The sequence below is a fragment of the Exophiala dermatitidis genome (assembly GCF_000230625.1).
Source record: "Exophiala dermatitidis NIH/UT8656 unplaced genomic scaffold supercont1.5, whole genome shotgun sequence".
NCBI classification, from domain to species: Eukaryota; Fungi; Ascomycota; class Eurotiomycetes; order Chaetothyriales; family Herpotrichiellaceae; genus Exophiala; species Exophiala dermatitidis.
Window position 1 is genome coordinate 3,036,138 of NW_008751650.1, and position 18,502 is coordinate 3,054,639.

General features: G+C 52.2%; 7 protein-coding genes across 7 annotated transcripts; 3 read left to right on the top strand and 4 right to left on the bottom strand.

Annotated features, from left to right (window-relative positions):
* Positions 1-233: 233 nt before the first annotated feature.
* HMPREF1120_06651 (RNA-binding protein Rrp4 and like protein) lies at positions 234-1,349 on the top strand (the record flags this gene model as incomplete). Its single annotated transcript, XM_009160860.1, has 2 exons — positions 234-442; positions 497-1,349. The coding sequence occupies 2 exons, from the start codon at positions 234-236 to the stop codon at positions 1,347-1,349; spliced, it is 1,062 nt and encodes a 353-aa protein (XP_009159108.1).
* A 2,480-nt stretch (positions 1,350-3,829) lies between these two features.
* HMPREF1120_06652 (uncharacterized protein) lies at positions 3,830-5,197 on the top strand (the record flags this gene model as incomplete). Its single annotated transcript, XM_009160861.1, has 5 exons — positions 3,830-4,000; positions 4,051-4,158; positions 4,208-4,415; positions 4,460-4,622; positions 4,684-5,197. The coding sequence occupies 5 exons, from the start codon at positions 3,830-3,832 to the stop codon at positions 5,195-5,197; spliced, it is 1,164 nt and encodes a 387-aa protein (XP_009159109.1).
* A 1,081-nt stretch (positions 5,198-6,278) lies between these two features.
* Positions 6,279-9,714, bottom strand: HMPREF1120_06653 (uncharacterized protein). Its single transcript, XM_009160862.1, has 3 exons — positions 8,210-9,714; positions 8,024-8,137; positions 6,279-7,964 (listed from the first exon to the last, which is right to left on the bottom strand). The coding sequence occupies exons 1-3, from the start codon at positions 8,449-8,451 to the stop codon at positions 6,716-6,718; spliced, it is 1,605 nt and encodes a 534-aa protein (XP_009159110.1). The 5' UTR covers positions 8,452-9,714; the 3' UTR covers positions 6,279-6,715.
* HMPREF1120_06654 (uncharacterized protein) lies at positions 9,620-9,895 on the top strand (the record flags this gene model as incomplete). Its single annotated transcript, XM_009160863.1, has 1 exon — positions 9,620-9,895. The coding sequence occupies one exon, from the start codon at positions 9,620-9,622 to the stop codon at positions 9,893-9,895; it is 276 nt and encodes a 91-aa protein (XP_009159111.1).
* A 129-nt stretch (positions 9,896-10,024) lies between these two features.
* HMPREF1120_06655 (uncharacterized protein) lies at positions 10,025-11,857 on the bottom strand. The gene is made up of 2 exons (XM_009160864.1): positions 11,170-11,857; positions 10,025-11,112 (listed from the first exon to the last, which is right to left on the bottom strand). Exons 1-2 carry the CDS (start codon positions 11,762-11,764, stop codon positions 10,181-10,183), a joined length of 1,527 nt encoding a protein of 508 aa, XP_009159112.1. The 5' UTR covers positions 11,765-11,857; the 3' UTR covers positions 10,025-10,180.
* Positions 11,858-11,898: 41 nt separating this feature from the next.
* Positions 11,899-14,474, bottom strand: HMPREF1120_06656 (uncharacterized protein). The gene is made up of 3 exons (XM_009160865.1): positions 14,234-14,474; positions 13,914-14,132; positions 11,899-13,862 (listed from the first exon to the last, which is right to left on the bottom strand). The coding sequence occupies exons 1-3, from the start codon at positions 14,297-14,299 to the stop codon at positions 13,113-13,115; spliced, it is 1,035 nt and encodes a 344-aa protein (XP_009159113.1). The 5' UTR covers positions 14,300-14,474; the 3' UTR covers positions 11,899-13,112.
* Positions 14,475-16,430: 1,956 nt separating this feature from the next.
* HMPREF1120_06657 (uncharacterized protein) lies at positions 16,431-18,390 on the bottom strand. Its single transcript, XM_009160866.1, has 2 exons — positions 18,368-18,390; positions 16,431-18,248 (listed from the first exon to the last, which is right to left on the bottom strand). The coding sequence occupies exon 2, from the start codon at positions 17,679-17,681 to the stop codon at positions 17,232-17,234; it is 450 nt and encodes a 149-aa protein (XP_009159114.1). The 5' UTR covers positions 17,682-18,248; positions 18,368-18,390; the 3' UTR covers positions 16,431-17,231.
* Between the last annotated feature and the right edge of the window lie 112 nt (positions 18,391-18,502).

Here is an 18,502-nt window from a genome sequence, read left to right on the forward strand (position 1 = left end):
TTAATCTCTCTAATGACCTCAGCGACGTTTTCTGACTGCGGCGCGCCGATAAGACGCCGCCAAGGGTGCGCTTATCTACACGTGATGTTCCGAAATTCTTCCAGAAACACGAGCGACTGAATGCGCTTCATTGAACTTGTGCTGCTGGGAGTAAATACATATTTTATTTGCGACGCTGACACGACAAAGAAGGTCCAGCTACCCAGTCGGTTCACCATCCTGAATCCGTGACAATGGGTCTCGCTGTGTTGCCTCCGGACTTTGAGGACGAAGTGGTCCAGCCGACTGATGTGCGACGATATGACGACCATCCAGAGGACAGCGACACCTCCATGGACGAGGCGGACGGTCGACCTTCCAAACGTGTTCGATTGACAGAATTGACATCGGGCCAGATAGTTCTCCCAGGAGAGGCTATCACAGACGATACACAATGGATGAGGTACGGGGGAACGCAGATGTCTATGTGAAATACAGACGATTAACGTGGGTGCAGGGGTCACGGAACGTATGTGACCGATTCGTCGACAACAATCATCGCGACTCTAGCCGGGCTTTTGAAGACGACCAACAAGCTGCTTTCGGTGGCTCCTTTACGCGCGAGATACACTCCCGAAATAGGAGATTTGGTGGTCGGCCGGATCGTGGAAGTGCAAAAGAATCGATGGAAGGTGGATGTTGCGGCGCCGTTACTTGCGCAGTTGCCTCTCTCATCTATCAACCTGCCAGGAGGGGTGTTGAGGCGGAGAACCACGGCGGACGAGCTACAAATGCGGAACTACTTCCAGGAAGGCGATCTGGTCGTCGCCGAAGTCCAGCAGATCGGAAGCAGTGACGGCACTGCAAGCTTACATACCCGGAGTCTGAAATATGGCAAGCTGCGCAACGGCATGTTTCTGGCTGTCTCTGGCACAGGCGGAGGAGGTGGTGTCATTCGAAGCCGGAGACAGGTGTTTACGATCAACAGCGGTGCCCAAGGTGGCGGGGACGTGGATGTCATCCTTGGTGTCAACGGCTATATCTGGCTAAGCAAGCATTTGGAACAAGCGGACGATCAAGGCAGGATGAGCGGTGGTGTCAGCATCTCGAACCTGGACGATGTGGTTAGCAGTGCCATCTACTCGAGCCAGAACGACGAAATCCCAGAAGGCACCCGACGTGAAATCGCTCGGATTTCGGAATGCATCAAGATCTTGGCCGAGGACGGGGTCAGAGTCGACGAAGATAGTGTCATCAAGGCCTATGAGGCTGCTGTTGACGCTGAGATGAGTGTATTGGACCAAGCAGGAACAGGAACTAGGGTCAGTGAGGAGGTGCGGAAAAGAATCGTCGATGCTGCGATTCATTGAGTGGCACCGGAGAACTCACTCGATTCTCTAAAGTGATCATGAAGAAGCTGATTCACCAAAAATGCCTGTTCTCCACCGAGGTGGATTATGGAATGCCAGCCTTGCTTGTCATCAACGCTCGATGGTCGACGATTCTATTGCATACATTCGGACTAATCATCGTACCACCCGCTGGTCTCTACGAACTTTTTGCCTGAGTCAATTGCAGCTTCCTTCGACTTCTTCCACCGTCCTTTGCCAGTTCTTGAGCTTCTCTCGGCCGGCACTCTCCGCAGGGTTCCTCTAGCCAACCAATACCCCTCTTTTTCGTGCTTCCGTGTTGTTCCAGGTAAGGTGTGGACAATGGTTGGGGCAACAAACCTTCTGCTGAGACCCGCAATCAGAGCGTTTGAAGATACTCCGCCATAATACGCATATGATGGAGTGATGTTTGTCGGAGGTCCCCGGAGGCTTTGTTTGGTATGATGGAGCGAGTGCGAGCGGGACGGCACTGTGAAATCGGTCGAGTAATGAGAGGATGAAACTGGAGACCATTCCGCGTGGCCGTGCAATCTAAGATACGCGGCAAGCTGATCAGTCGTCTTCACACACGAGGGCAAACCTTGTTCTTGAACAAGACGGGGGTCCAGCCTCCCTGTCCCGTTGTCATAAACAAAACTGGCCGTCGTTGCTGTGGCGGTTCGATCATAGCTCGTACCCGGCGCAGTCCCGGGCCTCGAAAGGGCGTGGTCTGCACGCGTCAGCTGCTGGTTGGACTTACCGGCCATCGAGCGGTCAGAGAATCTGAAGCGCATTCTTGCGCGGTGAGAGTGTTCAATGCTTACTCTGCGTTGCTGTTGTGTGAGTGAGCGCTGGCCAGGAAGAAAGTGGCGGGCAAGATTAGGGAGCACTCGGATTTGAGGAAGACTGTAAGTCGACCAAAAAAAAAGGGCGGAGATGTCTTTGACAACAATGAGGGCTTTGTTTCCCTTCCAGGAATATCCACGGTGAAAGGAGATGGGCTACTGTTGGGCGGCATAGTACAAAGAACCGGGGCTTTGTCGTTGCTGGAGACAATCGCTGACTCAACGGCGCACATACAGCCCGCCAGGGCAGTACGAAGATCTTCTACTAGCGCTCCACAAAACAAAGCAGCTGAAAGTCCTTTTCCAAAGAAAGAGCTGCTGAGAGCAGACAGTAGAATGGTACCTAGATAGTGCCAGTTCTTCGACACGTGATTACCCAATCCGGAAGCAGCATGGTTCCAAGTCACACATTGACGAAATGACTTTATTGACTGTGGTGCTAACTCTCGCCAAGCCCGCCACGGCCGGGCTAAGGAACCCAACCCCGGACAAGCATTGGCGCTTGTAGGAGTCAAATCTCACGACCCCCTTGTTCGACTAATGCACTCTCTCCTACGCTGGCCTGACACTTCAAGTTCCTTATCAGCAGCCAGCAGAAGCAACATCAATCGTTCTACTTTGGGACAAGTATCAAGCCAGCAGTGTGTTAGACACCTGGCTAATGCAGTGGGCTGATTGCCGACGCGCCAGTTCAGCTGATCAGCAGCCAACCAAGTTGAGCGTTCCAATGACTGACCACATGCTCTGCACTATCTTGCTTTCCTGCCTGCGACGGCCCTTGCTATATGGTAGCCAGGTTACCAATCCTTTTTTGATCCCCTGTGCCTGCCAAAAACAGGGATCCCTCACTGTTGATTGCCTGCTTTCGGAGCTCGCTTAGATTGGTCTGTTCGGCGCCGGACACCCTTACACTTAGGGTCTGGTTGTCACAATCGGGACGCCTATGAGTAGCAGGGATTTCAAAGCTCTGCCAAAGTGAGCGTCCTGTGCCCAACACTGGTTACAGCCATACCGTGCAAAGCCATCTGTGAGGATGGTGGTAAGTTATGCTGCTTAAGAACTGTACCGCCAGGTCTGGAAAGCGACGCAGGGCCTGGAAAAGACATGGTGAGATACAGCTGTGCTGCGCATCCGCTAGAAAACAATCGGGAACGGTAGGTGGCTGGGGTATGCCCTCGGCAGGAGGAAATGATCTGGTGTCTAGCCTTCCACTTGCAAGCATTCTGCAGCAGGCTAGCAGCTATCGCGAACCATGTACTCAAGCCTTGTCTGATGGCCTCGGGGCCAAACGGGATGGTTCCCACATCCCATTCACCTCGCTTGAGGACGCCTATACTTTCTCTATCCAGCCTGCGTGGGAAAGGCCATTGAACGAAACGTGGTGTTTCGTCTACTCGCCATCTAGCAGGAACTGTCAGGGTGTCTGCAGCACGATGCTGAATACCTGGTCCCAACGTCACGAAGCGAGATATTCTCAAAAAGCCTTAGGCTGCTCATGAACCGCTCCTGCAACTCTGTTTGCCGGCATGTATGTTGCTCGGTATCAGCCACAAAGACCATGCGGGTACAACAATAGGCGTTTCCCATGGGCTTGATTCTGAACCATCAGCTCAAACTATAGACAACTACGACAATATGCCGTTGAAGCCTCTCGGGGTGATATCCTCGAGCAATCAATCTGGTCTTATCCTCATTCTTACCGCCCTCTCCCTCTCTTTCATCGTGGTTTCATTTGTCATCCGAGTCTATATTCGAGTTCCCACAAGACTGTGGAAATGGGACGACAACTCCTTCACTGCTGCAACAGTAAGCGCTTGAACGTAGCGAAGATCCACGCACATCTGACCGACCTCCAGGTTCTGGCTTTTGTACAAAGCTCCCTTGTCTTCTATGAAGTACACATCGGCCTTGGTGACCGAAGCATCGTCGAGCGCAACGACGAAGCCGGCAACCAGATCAAAAAGGTCAACACTGTCCTGTTCCATCGTGGACTTTGATGCTGATGAAATGCAGTACTATTTTGCAAACGACTTTCTTTATCTCGCCGTTCTCTTCTGTTCCAAGGGAGCCGTTGGTTGTCTCTTTTTACGTCTGACCCGTCAATTGGGACATCTGCGAGCGATCTGGATCATCTTGGGCACCTGTGGCGCTTGGTTTGTGCTCTCCATCCTTCTGATCAGCATTGGCTCTTCTTGGACAAAAGCATACCACGTGCCAGTAAGTGATCATCCACCCAGAGAACGACGGCATGAGGACAATTGAGAGTTGACATGGCCACAAAACAGTTCGGCCGCTGGCTTGTCGTGGGCATCACCGATGCCTTGACCGAAGCCATCTTCGTCCTAATGTCTGTATTCCTGGTCCATGGTCTACGGATGAATATGGTGCAAAAGGGCACCGTTGTCTCTGCTTTCGCCGTGCGTCTTTTGTGAGTAACTGCACCACCAAAATGCACCGCAGTTTTATCTGACGGACTTTGGTCTTCACAGGACCATACCTGCTCTCGCCATGCGTCTCTACTATCTCGATCCTAGCACGATACCGGACAACCGCAGCCTTGCCCTATCTCTGGTTGTGGTCTGCACCCAGATCCAAGTCGGCTACGGCATCATGGCGGCCTCAGTCACGGTCCTGAAACCTTTCATGGTCGTCTACGAGAAACCAGCTGGGTCTACGGACTACATGAGTGGTGGGCATACCAAGCAGTACGGCAAGCATACAATGCCCAGCGAACACACTGGTACATCGTTCCAATTGAAGTCTATGAGCGGCCGGCCGACCGATGCTGCAGATGCGAGAGCCGCAGGTTCCACCGACCCGACCCAACAATATTCTGGATACAACGCCACTGCCACGGCACATGGGCACAAAAAGGATGATGACAGCATTAACAGCCAGGATAGCAGGCGAATGATTATTGAGCGCAAGACAGACTGGTCCGTGAGATACGAAGAGGCCGAAAGCCAAAAGAGCAATGCGAGCGTGGTTGCTGGCTCTGTCTGAGCAGTACAACATACACGAAGAGGTGGAAGCCAGGATTGAGTGACGATAACGACATTATTTCCCGCTGTCACCTCTGTCAATGCGCAGCTGAGAGTCCCTGCACACATACATGCAAGCCATAATTCTGCTAAGGAACGTCTCCTCCTGGTGCCCGTCTTCCGTTTCTGCGAGAGGATCAGAGTCATGAGACGCGACACGAATCACACGATAGAACAGGATATGTGGCTTGCAGAGCAGATATCAAAAAGACCCTTTCCTCTCCTTCGGTATCAGTCTTGCATCTCTGATCTTGTAAACAAACATGACTAGGTACATCTCTGACCTCCCTTACTCACCGGCCATTCATTCTTCACTCTTTTCAATGTCTACTGCAAAATACCATATATGTGGAAGTTGGACCAGATAGACTATACTCCAACTCACCCAGGCCCATCCATACCCCTTGGTATACGAAACATAACTGGTCTGTAGGTATAGAGTTGACATTTTCACATCCTCCCAATGTCCGCACCCCTCTACTCAGCTGTAGGATTTTGAATAAGGTGACCCGTGACTGTGCCATCCTGTGTGCAGTGTGATCCTTCAGACCAAGCAGGCCCCAGGCTCCCTAGGCCCGTCCCAGCCCCGGACATTTTCTCCTCGTCCCCGTCCTGCCAGTGGTGTCTCCATTTCCCCGATGGCAAAAAGCCCCACTCCACACATCAAGGCCAGGGGACCCCTATTTATATACCTAAGGAACATGGATACGAAAAAGCGAGCTCAACACAGACCTCGGGCCCGAAACAGACGCAAGAACAGGGAAAGCTAACCCGATGAGCGAATCGATTGACACCCAGGTACATAGTTGCAAGCGAGCCCGAGGTTCCTGCCCCTGGAACATTCCCACGTCAGGCTAGGTGCCAGGGGCGTTGTGAGGTTCCTATTTTGTCTGTTTCTGTGTCTGGTTCCCGTTCAGACGTCTGGTCGGGTACATGTATCTAGGTATCTTGGTCTGGCTCGCTCTGCAGTTACACTGCAGGCTATGTGGAGATGAAGACAGGAACTGGGCTCTCATATGGGTAAAGGGATGGATGGACGGATCAACATCGCTTCAATATCGGGGGGAAGTAGTGTGAGATATCATTTGCTGACAAGACAGTAACAGGAGGGCACTTTCCCTTTCCAGTGCCAGTTTGTCAACCCTGGCGTGTCTGAAAATGTTGTGATGTATTTCAAACGAATATACTAGTATTTGCGCCTTTTGGGTCATTTTGGTCTATTTATATACTTTTGCTATTGACTAGCAGCGCCTGCATCATTCTCATTCCGCTGTGTCAAGAGCCACAAAGATGATGTGATGGTAGACTGTGGGCGTGCTTTTGCTGATCAATGCCAGCTTTTGGATTCTTTTCGGGAGCTGGACCGCAACCCTTAGACTATCAGGCACTTGATATCTTCTGTCCTTGGGGAGACATGACAATCGATATCGGTCGCAAGCGCACAGCGAGCCGAGCTTCTCCGTCCAAAGAGTGACATCAATCAATATACATCATGCTTGACAGTCACCACAGGACCAGTATAGACCTTCCGGCCACGGACCAAATACAATACCCCACAGATGATCATTGTGCTGAAGAAAAGAACGATGGCCCAGTTGAAGGTTTCGGCATCGACAGGCGTCTCATTAGGCCAGAAGCTCCAGAAGAAGGCGAAGATGGAATAGACAATGCCGATGGCGTTGATAGGGATACCCAGCTTGCCCAAGCTCCAGCGGGCCTTGGGAAGCAGCTCCGGATAATATAGTCGACGATAAAGAACACAAGAAATGGAGATGGTGTAACTGAACATGAGGGCGCACACCTGCAAGGAGATGATTGCATTGAAGGCGGTCTCGCTGCCGATGTTGATGAGAGCCAACAGACAGCTGCAAATGCAAGTCACTGTCACGGCGTTCTGAGGAATGTGCAATTTCGGATGAACGGTGCCGAGCCAGCGGGAGAACGGCAGCCCATGGTCACGCGCAAAGGCGAATGTCTGTCTTGAAGTCGATGCGTTGAACGAAATGTTGGACGCGATGACGAGGATAAGGATGATGATTGTGAGCGCGTTGACGCCACGGAGTGACACGGCCTGCTTGAAAAGCCAGATAAAAGGGTATCCTGTGGGATCGTCAAGAGCGGAATCGACATCGGTCATGGTGAAGTTGTAGGTGATGACCAAGATAAAGCCCAAGATTCCGTTCGAGACATACGCCCAGAACATGGCGTTGGGAACGTTGCGGCCCGCGTCCTTGACCTCTTCGGCCATGTGGGCCGTGCAGTCGGAGCAAAGGGAGCCGTAGATGACTGAGATTTGACCGACCATTAAGGCAAGGCCCATTGTTGACCACCCGCCATTGTTGGTAAATTGGGTGAAGGCGACCTCGGCCGAGTTCCGAGGAGCCATCACCCACAGAACAATGATTGTGGCCAAGAATGCAAAGACGTGGACTATGAGCAGGACATTTTGAACCAGCGGCAGGTCCCGAGCTCCATAAGTGTTGGCAAACCAGAGCACAAGCACCATAGCAAATACCAGCAACGTTCCTTGCCATGCTTTGGGTTCATAGTCAGGGTTGTTAATCTGGATAAGTGCCTGGATGATGGTTCCTGTCAGAAACGACCCCGATGCAGTGCCCGCCTGCCAGGACAAGGTCGACATCCACCCGGTGAGATAGCTGAGGCCCTTCTGATATTCTGGAGGAGCAAATTCCGAGACCCAATGGTATTGTCCACCGCTTGTCGGGCACCTTGTTCGATATCAACAAAAGTACGGGCTTATGAAGCATCTTGAACATTCGGAACATACATAGAGGCCATCTCGGCGAGAGAAGTCATGACAATACCGAACCCGAAGAAGGTCCAAACGTACGTCCAGAAGAACCCGGCAAGACCTCCACAGACGAGGACCTGAGTATTTGCGCTGTCGCATATGTTAGAGCGAGCCGGAAAGATTGGGAGACGCCGCAAGCCACTGCATAAGATCGAGACTCACATCAAGGTAAATTCCCATGTTGCTTGGAGCAGAGCAGTAAAGGCCAGAGCAGACAAAGGACGGAAATTCCGTATCAGTTCTTGACGTTTGCCCATACGTTGCATGTCCCTTTGGTCTTTGGACGTGTATCCCTTGTCCAGAATACCGACATCGTTGTAGTGACCACCTTCATCCTCAATGCCATCAAAAGAGTTAAGCTCTCGCGCCGAGTGCGATGAGTCGTGAGACTTCGCAGCGTCCATCTTGATCAGGTCACACTTTGCTAATCCAACTGAAACCAACTTCCACGATGAAAAGAAAAGAAAATATTCAGAGCCGTATTTGCAGAAGAAAACAAGAAGAGGGAAGAGGTTGAGACTGGCAAAAATTTCAGTCTCGTGCTAGAAGGGTCTGGTCATGAAATTCGGACAGCAGAACGTGCCTCACTAACGTAGGGCGAGCATCTGCATACCACAACCCGTTGAGGTGAAGAGGACCCTCGTTGAAGCCAGGATATTCCTGCCGCTAAGTCCTCGCCACGCAAGGATAACCTCCTGTCGTTTGGACCTAGGTCTTAGCTTCGGGAAATGGCAGACGTGAATGGACTGAATCTTGGAGCCGATGCGCCATTGCCAATAGTGTCCCTGATTATACTGCTGTTGAGGCTCGTGGCGGCGGTATCCTCCTACTTGGAAGGTACAGCCATGCCCAGGAGCGAACAAACCATGTTCGAGCAGTAAAGGACTCCTGCAGCAGAGTTTGTCCTTGGCTAGGTAGTCAGACCAGCCATGAGGTCTGCTTGTGTTAACCTGCCCAATGGCACATGGCAAGGGTACCTGGTAGTGGCGTGCTCCGAGACGGCCCGACCTGGAACTACACAGTACAGACGAGGTGGTAGATAGTGGTCTAGGACCCGAGAAGCTGTCGGTTGCATGCTCATTGCTTTGAACCCTCGTCGAGTCGAGAAGCGATATGGCGACATGGCGACATGACTCGACCCGGGCGACACAGGGAGGATTTGTGAACTTCTCAGACGCGATTTCGGGGCCAGAACAAGAGCCGGGGAGGTTGTGCCTGATCGCGAGCGACAAAACGCTGCCAGACTGATATCCCATGTTGCCGAAATGTACCTAGGTATGCGCCTTGATAGTAGAATGGTAAGGACTAGTGTAATAACGGGGAAGCAGGGCTGCTGCAAGCGGGAAGTCTGGAACACAGACAAGAATAGAGGCTTTTTGATGCTGTGATAATTAGTGAGCACTAGAGAACTAGCTTCCCAGTGCCAACCCTCTAAATTGGGGTTGACTGAGAACCACTCCCTCGTGTTCGCCTCAGACTGCGCCATCTCAGATTTATTTCCACAGTGATAACGTCGCTGACATAGGAAATTGTCAGTGTAAGTGGTGGCTTTTGCATCACCAAACCTGCAATATGGCGCAAGGCCAGGTCAAAAAGCCTTCCAAACCGACGGCGTCCAAGCCCTCGTCCGGGATCACGAAAAAAGGCTCACGAACAATCACGCCCAAAAAGGCGAAACTGCTGAAGCAGGCCAAACTCAACAAGAAGTTTACGGCCGGCTTGACTGCAAAGACGGAAGCGATGCTGGGTGAGCGTGCCGGTCATTTGGAAATGCTCGGGCAGGGGCGGAAAAAGAGTTCGTCCTCGGGCCAGACAAACGGCGGAAAGAAGAACGCAAAGAAATCCTGAAGTTCGGGAAGCAAAGCAGCGGTTACGTATATGATACGAAAACACTACCGTGAAAAAGGCACAAGGGAAGTCCTGAGGAAGAACACTCGGTGGACGCCATACAGGCACATGCCACGCTCTACAGGAAGATGGGTATCGAAGTACTTGTTGCCATATCTAGGTGCTTCATATCAAGCGGAGTAGGCAGAAAACGCCATCCAACTCCAACGTCCATAATGTCGACTGTGGTATACGAAACTGTGCTCAACCCGGGAGAAGGAAAAAAAAAGACGGGACACATGGTCATCACAGCACTCTAGCGGCCTCACCACCGCCGCTCTCCAGCAGAGCTTCCTGGTTCAGATCGGCCTTCAATTTGCCCTTCTTTGCCCCGCCCTCGCCGACGCCCATTCTCTTCGCAACGTACCTCTGGGCCACTATTCCCACCGCCAAAGTCAGACTTTCTTCCACCCATTCACTGATCCACTCCCTCGGATCAATACCGCCACTGGCGATAATCTCCTCGATACTCTCGGGCAGTGTACCCTCACCACCACTAGGGGCGTCAAGCCAGTCGATCCATTGACGAGGAATAGCCTGAGATATGGCTTGGAAGGCGATACCGTGGATTGGGTCGTGAAGATAGATTGCAAATACAATTTCTTCCTCGTCCTTCTCTTCGACTTCCTGCACTTGGCCTTCTTTTTCGGAGCTGGCTGCAGCTGCAAACAACGTCTTCGAAACGGGTTGTGAGATGGCTTGAATGGCGAGGAAAATCTCGCTGTCTCTGGTAGGGTTAGATTCCGAAAGTGTTTCTGTTGCACGTTTGGCGGCCTCTTCCACGCCTCCTCTGCTGGAAAAGTATTCATCGGCATAGCCCTCGGCTGAGGCTCTGACGAGCTTGGTCCCCTCGACGAGGCCATTGACTGCGTTTATACTTCTTCTCTCCCCACTTCTCCACCAGGGCCCATCGTGCCAGGAGCCCAGCGGTCGGGACATTTCCTTCGAATCACGCTTTGGCCCAGCTTCGTGCCCACGTTGAATGACCATCAGGTCTCCACCCTCAACCTGTGCCATGACACGACTGAAGACCTGGTAAATAAGCGGATCCAGGGTCGGGTAGTTGGACAGATCGTGAGTGATGTGGATCTGTAGGCGTTCGTGGGATGAGATGGGAGGTGCGATTGTCTGTAGGATATTTTGAAAGGTCGGGATGGCGATAGACCTCAACTCGCCGCCTACATGTGTCCGTCAGCATGGGATCTAGCCAGTTACAGGACATATATCGCCCTTACCAAAGCCTTTGAGCAAGCCTACGTTTCCTCGAACCTGTTCCGCCCACTTTTGTGCTTCTTCATTTTTCTGAATCTCTTTGACAGCGGCTTGAGCTTGGCTTATCGCCGTCGATGCTGTCGACAGCAGTCCTCCCCACCAACCACCGCTTTTGGCAGGGGTCCGCTCGGGTTGCGGCTCCGTCTCTGTTGTTGACTCTTCGGTGGTAGTGGTCGCGGGGGTGAAACTCTGATGGAACGAACGTGTGCTGTCGCCAGACTTGCGTTGGCCGTTGTTTGATTTCTCCTCGCTTGTCCGCCCACCAGGAGGAGGGGTGGCTGCCGAAGGGGGCTTGGGTGATCGGCTTCCGGCTGCGGTAGGGGCATTGGCTCTAAGAGAAGGAGTCGCTGGCCGGCTGGCAGGTCGTTGAGCAAGATTACCCAGCTCGGCGAGCAGGTCTTGCTCGGATTGTGACGATTGCGATTGCGCGGCTTGTCCTTGTCTTCCAGTTCGCGTAGACGACTTAGACGGACGCGCCGTGGCTTGAGTGCTCAGATTATCAAGCTGAGCCAGCAGCTCGTCATCCGTTGGGGCAGTCTTCTTCGTAGCCATAGTCATCGAGAGGTGGACCTAGGTCCCTTTGTATGGCAGCGTAACAGGTTGTAGGGGTAGTGCAGATGTACAGTGTAGGCCGTGGACCGGCTGTTGACGTCTCTCCACCAACTTCAACGTTCATCTGGGGATCCCGTCGACTGCCAAGCTACGGTCTTTATCATCACGTGGAGATAACCGTCTTGTCTGACACTGCCACCGAACTGTGCAGGCGGCTATCAAGTTTTTGGCTACCTTAGTATTGCAGCGTTGGGGCATATTGGGCATACAGCTGCTTTCTAAGGACGTCTTGCTTTGTACATAAGAGTGCATTTCAGCACATACTTCTTGCCTACGTCTCGTTACATACTCGGTCGTAAACAATGTGATGTGGCCGCTGCACGATTCCTAGAGTTCTAGATCTGTCAAGTGGGCATGAAACTGAGCTGCTGCCAGACATAGCTGTAGTTTTCCACAGCATCCCAAGGGCTTGGGCGTAGGAGGGAAGTAAGCCGAAGTACTGACCCCTGGAATGTGCAGCAATCCGAGAAAGGGTGTCTCTTTGTAGATCTTGAGATGCGACTCGCCCGTTGCAAGCCTGAACGTCTTCGAAGTCCGAACACCGTTTGGCTCTTCGCTATAACAGAAACTTTTTCGGCGTTGGGGACGTAGCGCCAAGCGGACTCTACAATCCGGCAGCGTAGACAACCGCAGATTGAGCTGTGCAAGAAATATTTCAACATAATCGTCTCCGTCGCACAACATCCTCTTTTGCAACGTTCAATGCAAGCAGTGAGACGGCCACCCAGGGCACCATAATCCTACTGTGTGCTGTCTCGTCTGAACAGATGATACTCGTGGGTGCTTCGACAACATTGCATTGAACCGTTGAGAGATAGAGAAAGGATGTCGACAGCCGGAAGATGACACCAGGTCATGGTCAACAGGCTCTCCAGCTTGATAGTAACAGCGGCACTGGAGCGAGTCAAGGGGAACGCCAGACTTTCGTAGCGGCGAGCTTCGCACTCTTCTTCATTTGTGGCTGAGGGATTGCCTTCCCATTAGTAGTTTCGGGTAGATTTCCGCCTTCCTAAACCTCTGATGTAGTTTCGCGGCCATACCGCCGAATGTGTGAATGTCCGCTGGCAAGGGTCAACTGAAGCAGCGTTGCTGCCCAGTACTGCCACACCTAGTTGGAGAGCACAAGAAGATCCGGGAGTAATGGATCGATCAAGCCGTTCCAGCTCCGTGGAGTGATAGACACTTTGGATCCCTGGGTGGGGGTGAAAAGCAGACCTCGCAGAGACGATCTGGAACGAGGATATATCTCGACAAGACCCAACAAACCCATGCAACAAGGCGAACGATCTGGGTGTCAAGCAGCGGGATCTGTCTGTTCGCCATGATGTTCGGGCTTATGCTCGTCAAAATGACTTGAGTGGAGCTCAGCAAGGTTGAACCGCTTCAGTTTCTCATAGTCGCTTCCTACGACGCTCATACCAACCACATTCCTGTACACGTCGACAAGTACGAGCTTGTCATACCCTTTCAAATCGACGGTGTGCTGACTTTGACCTAAGGCATTAATTTTGTTGGCAACGGTCTGTATGACATGGTCACGGTCGACCTTGTTATTGTTCCGGATGGTGGGACGGATGGCGAACTTCACGGGGGTATTCGTCGTAGTTTCGCCTGGCGCTGGTCCTGATTGTGTCTCTCCCACGCTTTCAGGTTGTATCAGAAAGTGTGCAGGAAGAATGCGGTCGCAAAGAGACTCAAGCCCATTGGGCATCGTCTTCCGTATGAGGCTAACGGGGGTGAGTCTCTTGATGTAACGGCTCCTGGGTCCAGTTGAGTCCTTCTTCGAGGCAGATACGCAGATATTGTGCACTATCTCCACAGGATCAAGGTCGAGGCCTGTCTCTGCACGGCTAGGAAATCGAACGAAGGAAACACATGGTATATCGAGGGTGACCAAGGAAAACTTCGGAGCGCTGGACTTTGATCCTGATTCGGCGCGGAGGTCGTCCAGTTCGGCAAGGATATCTCCTTCTATATCACCGTTGGGGGTTTCTTGGTTCGACGGGGCGTTCTCGTCTGGTTGCTTTCCATTCATATCAACATACTGTCGGTTTGAATTAGTACAAACACAAGGGATGGAAATTTCCATTCTGACCTCGTTAAGGACATCTGAAATCTCCTGCAAGCACTTCCTTTCCTGGCCTTTGTCGCTGGAAACGAATATCCCGACATCGTCATTGTGTATGCCAGAGGCGCTGATCTGGGCAGTTTGTCGCTTGTTCGACTTCCCTTGTAAAAAGCTGGGATCCTTGGCCGCTTGCGCGCGGTATTTGCTTTTCTTTTTGCTAGACCTGCTGGAGAGCTGTTCCCCAACCTAAAAGATTGTGAGTGAAACAATTAACTCATTTTCCAGATCATGCCAGTAAGCTTATAACGAGAGTTGCACTGCATGCTAAACGAGCGGTATGGACTTACTCCGCGATTCCCTTGATCCATCTTAGCCCGCTTGTGCAGTCGTTCTGGGGAGCCTTCAGGGGGCATGCCTCCGTCAGGCTGGCTCAACCGCAAGATGGCTCAACTGGAGGGTACTGGCGGTGAGTACCAACGAAACGTATCACCTAGATCTTCAACCTCACGGCCTGTCTGTCCTTGAGACTGTTCTGACTTGAACTCGAGTCGCAAGTTGAAGTCTTTGACCGGGCACGTGACAGGCTCGAATAATGAAACTAAACTGCTTCGGGGAGCTTATAAAAGGGGGAGCCGCCTCTACTACTGCATGGCTCTCGATATCCCGTCCTCTAATCTTGATCGCGGACTACCCTTGGTGAGTCCAGGACGTGGTATTGCCATAGATTTCGATGCTCCAGTGTTTGAGAGTCGAGGAGCCCAATGGCCGTCCCACTCTGAGATACCACCTTGGTGGCGTCAAAGCTGACCTCGTGATGGCCCATCTAAGCGCTTTCACGCATAGTGGTCGGCAGCGCTCATTTCAAAACTCCCCGAAGCTCGAACTATCCTGTTTCCTTCAGCAACGTGCTGCCTCATTATTGGGGGGTCACAATGGGCTCTTTGAAGCCTAAATGCATCTGGTATCGTGCAACCCCTGTGCTTCGAACCGCGAAAAGGACAGCGTTCTGGCCTGACCATGTCGACCGCCCATAGCCGTTGATATGTGTATGTAGGTTCTCCCAGAGTAAGTAGAAAATGAATCCTCTCAACTTCGTTCTCTTGTCTCCTGTAAATTGTGCTTCTCTTACACAGCTGCCCATTCTCTTTGGATCTGCCAATGGCGCCGTTATTTGCGTCAAAGCAAGTGGAGAGGACGAGGCTTCTCCCGAATGGGGGACTTGGAGGATGCGTCGCGCAGGGAGTGAGAGGAGATCGTGCAGAGGAACTTGAAGCAGCGTTGAACGTACCTGCACAGAAGTCAACGCATCGAAAACGTCCACCGCCAATTCAGACATCTTGTTTTGTGGGAAGGGAGCCAGCTTTTGTTTCTCAGATATATGAAGGCTGGTCATGTGGTTATGGCGGACAGTGGACTCCAACGACACCTACCGACCGGTTGACGTTGTCGTTGGGTTTTGGGTGCGCGTTGAATCCCGGGTCGGCACCGTTGATACCTCAATGTAGTTCTGCGATGCCCTGCGCCCCCTGTTGCTCACTTCCACAGACGCCCGTCAGTCCCGTTAATTCACTGCCAGTCGAGTTGCCGGGTTCACTGCTCTTGGCTAGTCAAGGCTTCCCTCAAACGCATCCGATCTCACCTCCCCCGTCACTGCGACTTGTGCGCAGAGACACGGATGACTCAACCACAAGTTCTGTGCCGACTTTGTCTACTTCAGTGTCCTCGGAGCTTGAAGGAGACACCATGGACGCCCTTCGGAGTCTGACCACACCACTGAGAAAGCACGACCGACAGACGGACAACACAATGCCCGCGTATGTGATTGAAAATCGCGCCACTGAGGATTTGAAAATCACCAAACCGTTGTCTGCCATGTCTATGGAGGAGTTGCTGGAGTATCTACCGCAATGCAACCCATCCATGATCACCCATTTTTGGCTTCCAGCTGTCCGGGCCCAGTTGCAGAAGATGACCAGCCTGCTGAACGACGTGGGAGAGTTGAAAATCGAGTCCAGTCTCGGCCAGATTGCGCTACAAAAGGTAATACCCTCCTCTCCGAATGTGACGCATCGTGCTGACTGTTGGCAGGACTTGAAGAGCTTCACTGACGAGATTCGGCTCATTGCCACATCCTACCACAAAGTCCTTGAGTCGGCAGAATCACTCGTGGAACGAGACACCAAGGCTTGCCATGAGCGTCTTAAAGAGCTAGAAAACCAGGTGGAAGAAGCTCTGGAAAGAATGGGAGCCAAAGACGAAGAGATCGCAGAGCAAGAACGGGAGATCGAAGAGCTTACACACACTATCTACGACGTCACTCGTGTGCTAGGCTCCTTCATCCACGACAATGTGTCCAACTGGGTGGAAACATTGAATGAACCCCGAACGGAAGAAGTCCTCGAGATCATCTCCGACTACAGCTACGATGTCGGTAAAGCCCAAACCGTCCGGTACGTTCGAGTTCCGGAGGCCATGATCGCACGGTACGCCAGAGACTTACGAGAGGCCAATGAACTTGCCGACGAATATCGCGAGCTTTTACGTGGCCAGAGTGCTATGATCAATGAACACTCCCATAACCTGGACACCTACACCAACAAATACGAAATCGCAGTCAGAGTGGTCAAAGAGCGCGATCACGAGGTTTTGCTCCTAACACAAAAGAATGAGACCTTGACCAAACGTCTGGAGGAGTGCGAAGCCGCCCTGGTGCAGAGTCAGGAGTCCATTGCCGAGGTTGAAAGTAAGGCAGGACGATATGACGAGCTGCGAGGCAATCTGGAAAGCTTGAAGATCGCGCATACCCTCGAACTGGCACAATGTGAGGAGGAGATTGCGAGATTGCGTCAAATGCTGGGGAGTGCACGAGAAGAGGTCTTTGCGCGACGAGCGGATGTCAAAAACATCATCTCACAATCCCAAGCTGCCATACCCAATCCCGATCTGCCTGCCACGACGGCCAAAGGTGGTCCAGCCTCCAAGGCATTGCGGTTTTTCGGCGTGGACCGGGATAAAGAGAGAATCAAGAGGGGCGGTGGCATTCCTTCAAGCCAGAGTATGATCGGGTTCACCTCGTCGCACCATGATGCCTCCACTCATGCATTCGACACAAGATATTCGTCGAAAGAAGTCACAACCTCTAAGAGCAAACCATTCCTCCGAAACGTCTCTCCGCTCGGCAAGCGTCGTCAGGCTCGAACAACCCCAACCACTCCCGTCGAGAGTTCTGAGAGTCGTAGCGGTTCCATAACCTCATTGCCTGCGGTCGTCCGCCCTAGATCTGATTCTCTCGGAGCCACTAAGCGACATGGTATTCTGGCGTCCCCTATCAACACACACAAAGCTTTACCCAACCCACCTAACCGGTCGCAACCGCTGCTCGCTTCTGCAGCGAGGTTGGCAGAAGTTACACAAGACGTCGATAGCTCCACTGCTTCGCAGATCGCCTCGGACTACTTGGAAAACAGCATTTTGGGACAGACGGCAGCTCGTCGTGTTCTCAGCAACATCCCCGAAGTTTCCGTCTATGGTCCTTCTGATGCAGGAGATGGAGATCGAGAGGAAGACCACGTTCCTGAGTACGAAGATGGCTCGGACAGAAGCGTCGCCAGCAGCGATCGTGAAGTCTACCGTCGAAGCGTGTGTGCGTTGGACATGTTGAACTCTTCGGCTCTCCCCTACTCTGAGACCGAGACCGAGCTTGAGCGAATGCTCCGTGGAGTGACTGAGCCCGAGCAGGACCGGAACAACCACCACTACCACCGTCACTCTACTTATGACGGTGGCGACGAGCATGGTGATGCCGCGGCCGAAACCGAACTGGGTGTTGCACGTATTCTACACCTCCGACCGGGAAATCATAACCTGAGGGCATCCAGAGCTCGGGAACGCAACGGAGACGTCGAACGCGACGAAAGATATCGACAGAGCTTTGTCTCGGACAGTTCGGGCTATCGTTCTGAGGGATCTGAACCCATGACTGTGGCGCAGCTGTACCATCAAGGAGGCCGGCACATTCGAGACTGATCTTCTTCAGTCAAGAGATCTGGGTGGGAGATGGACCGGCTATTGTAGGAATACGCAGCAGAAACAGGCTGAGATTATTGTCCAAACGCGTGAACAACACCCACCGATGCAGCTGATGGAGGGATGGTGTGCAGAGCCAGTGCAGCTCTATGTTAGACGATTACCCCTAGATAGGGTTGGCAGTTAGTTTTCTTTTTCGTTGGGATTCGGCAATCCGCTGAGTCTGGATAGATGATAGTGTAGCTCGAGAATCAAAAGCAGTTTGAGAAGGCTCCTTATCACAAGTGTCTGATGTGCCCATACTAGTACTACTCGAGGTTCTGACTTCTGGTGCTGCTTTTAGTGTAGGTGTAAGGTCAATAGACATAACCAGTAAGGGGGAAAGGCAACAAACACGTACTACTAAGGAAAACAAATCAAGTCTACTAGTAAGGTATTCAAGAAAGATTACCTACCTAGGCTGCGTCTTCTGGAAACAGGCCATACGCAAACATCGCACGGCACACATCATGGCAAAACCATCTCATCACAAGAGACCACTTCATTTTCAGCAGTCATTGGTTTGATTTGGTTCTCCCGGAATGTACTTT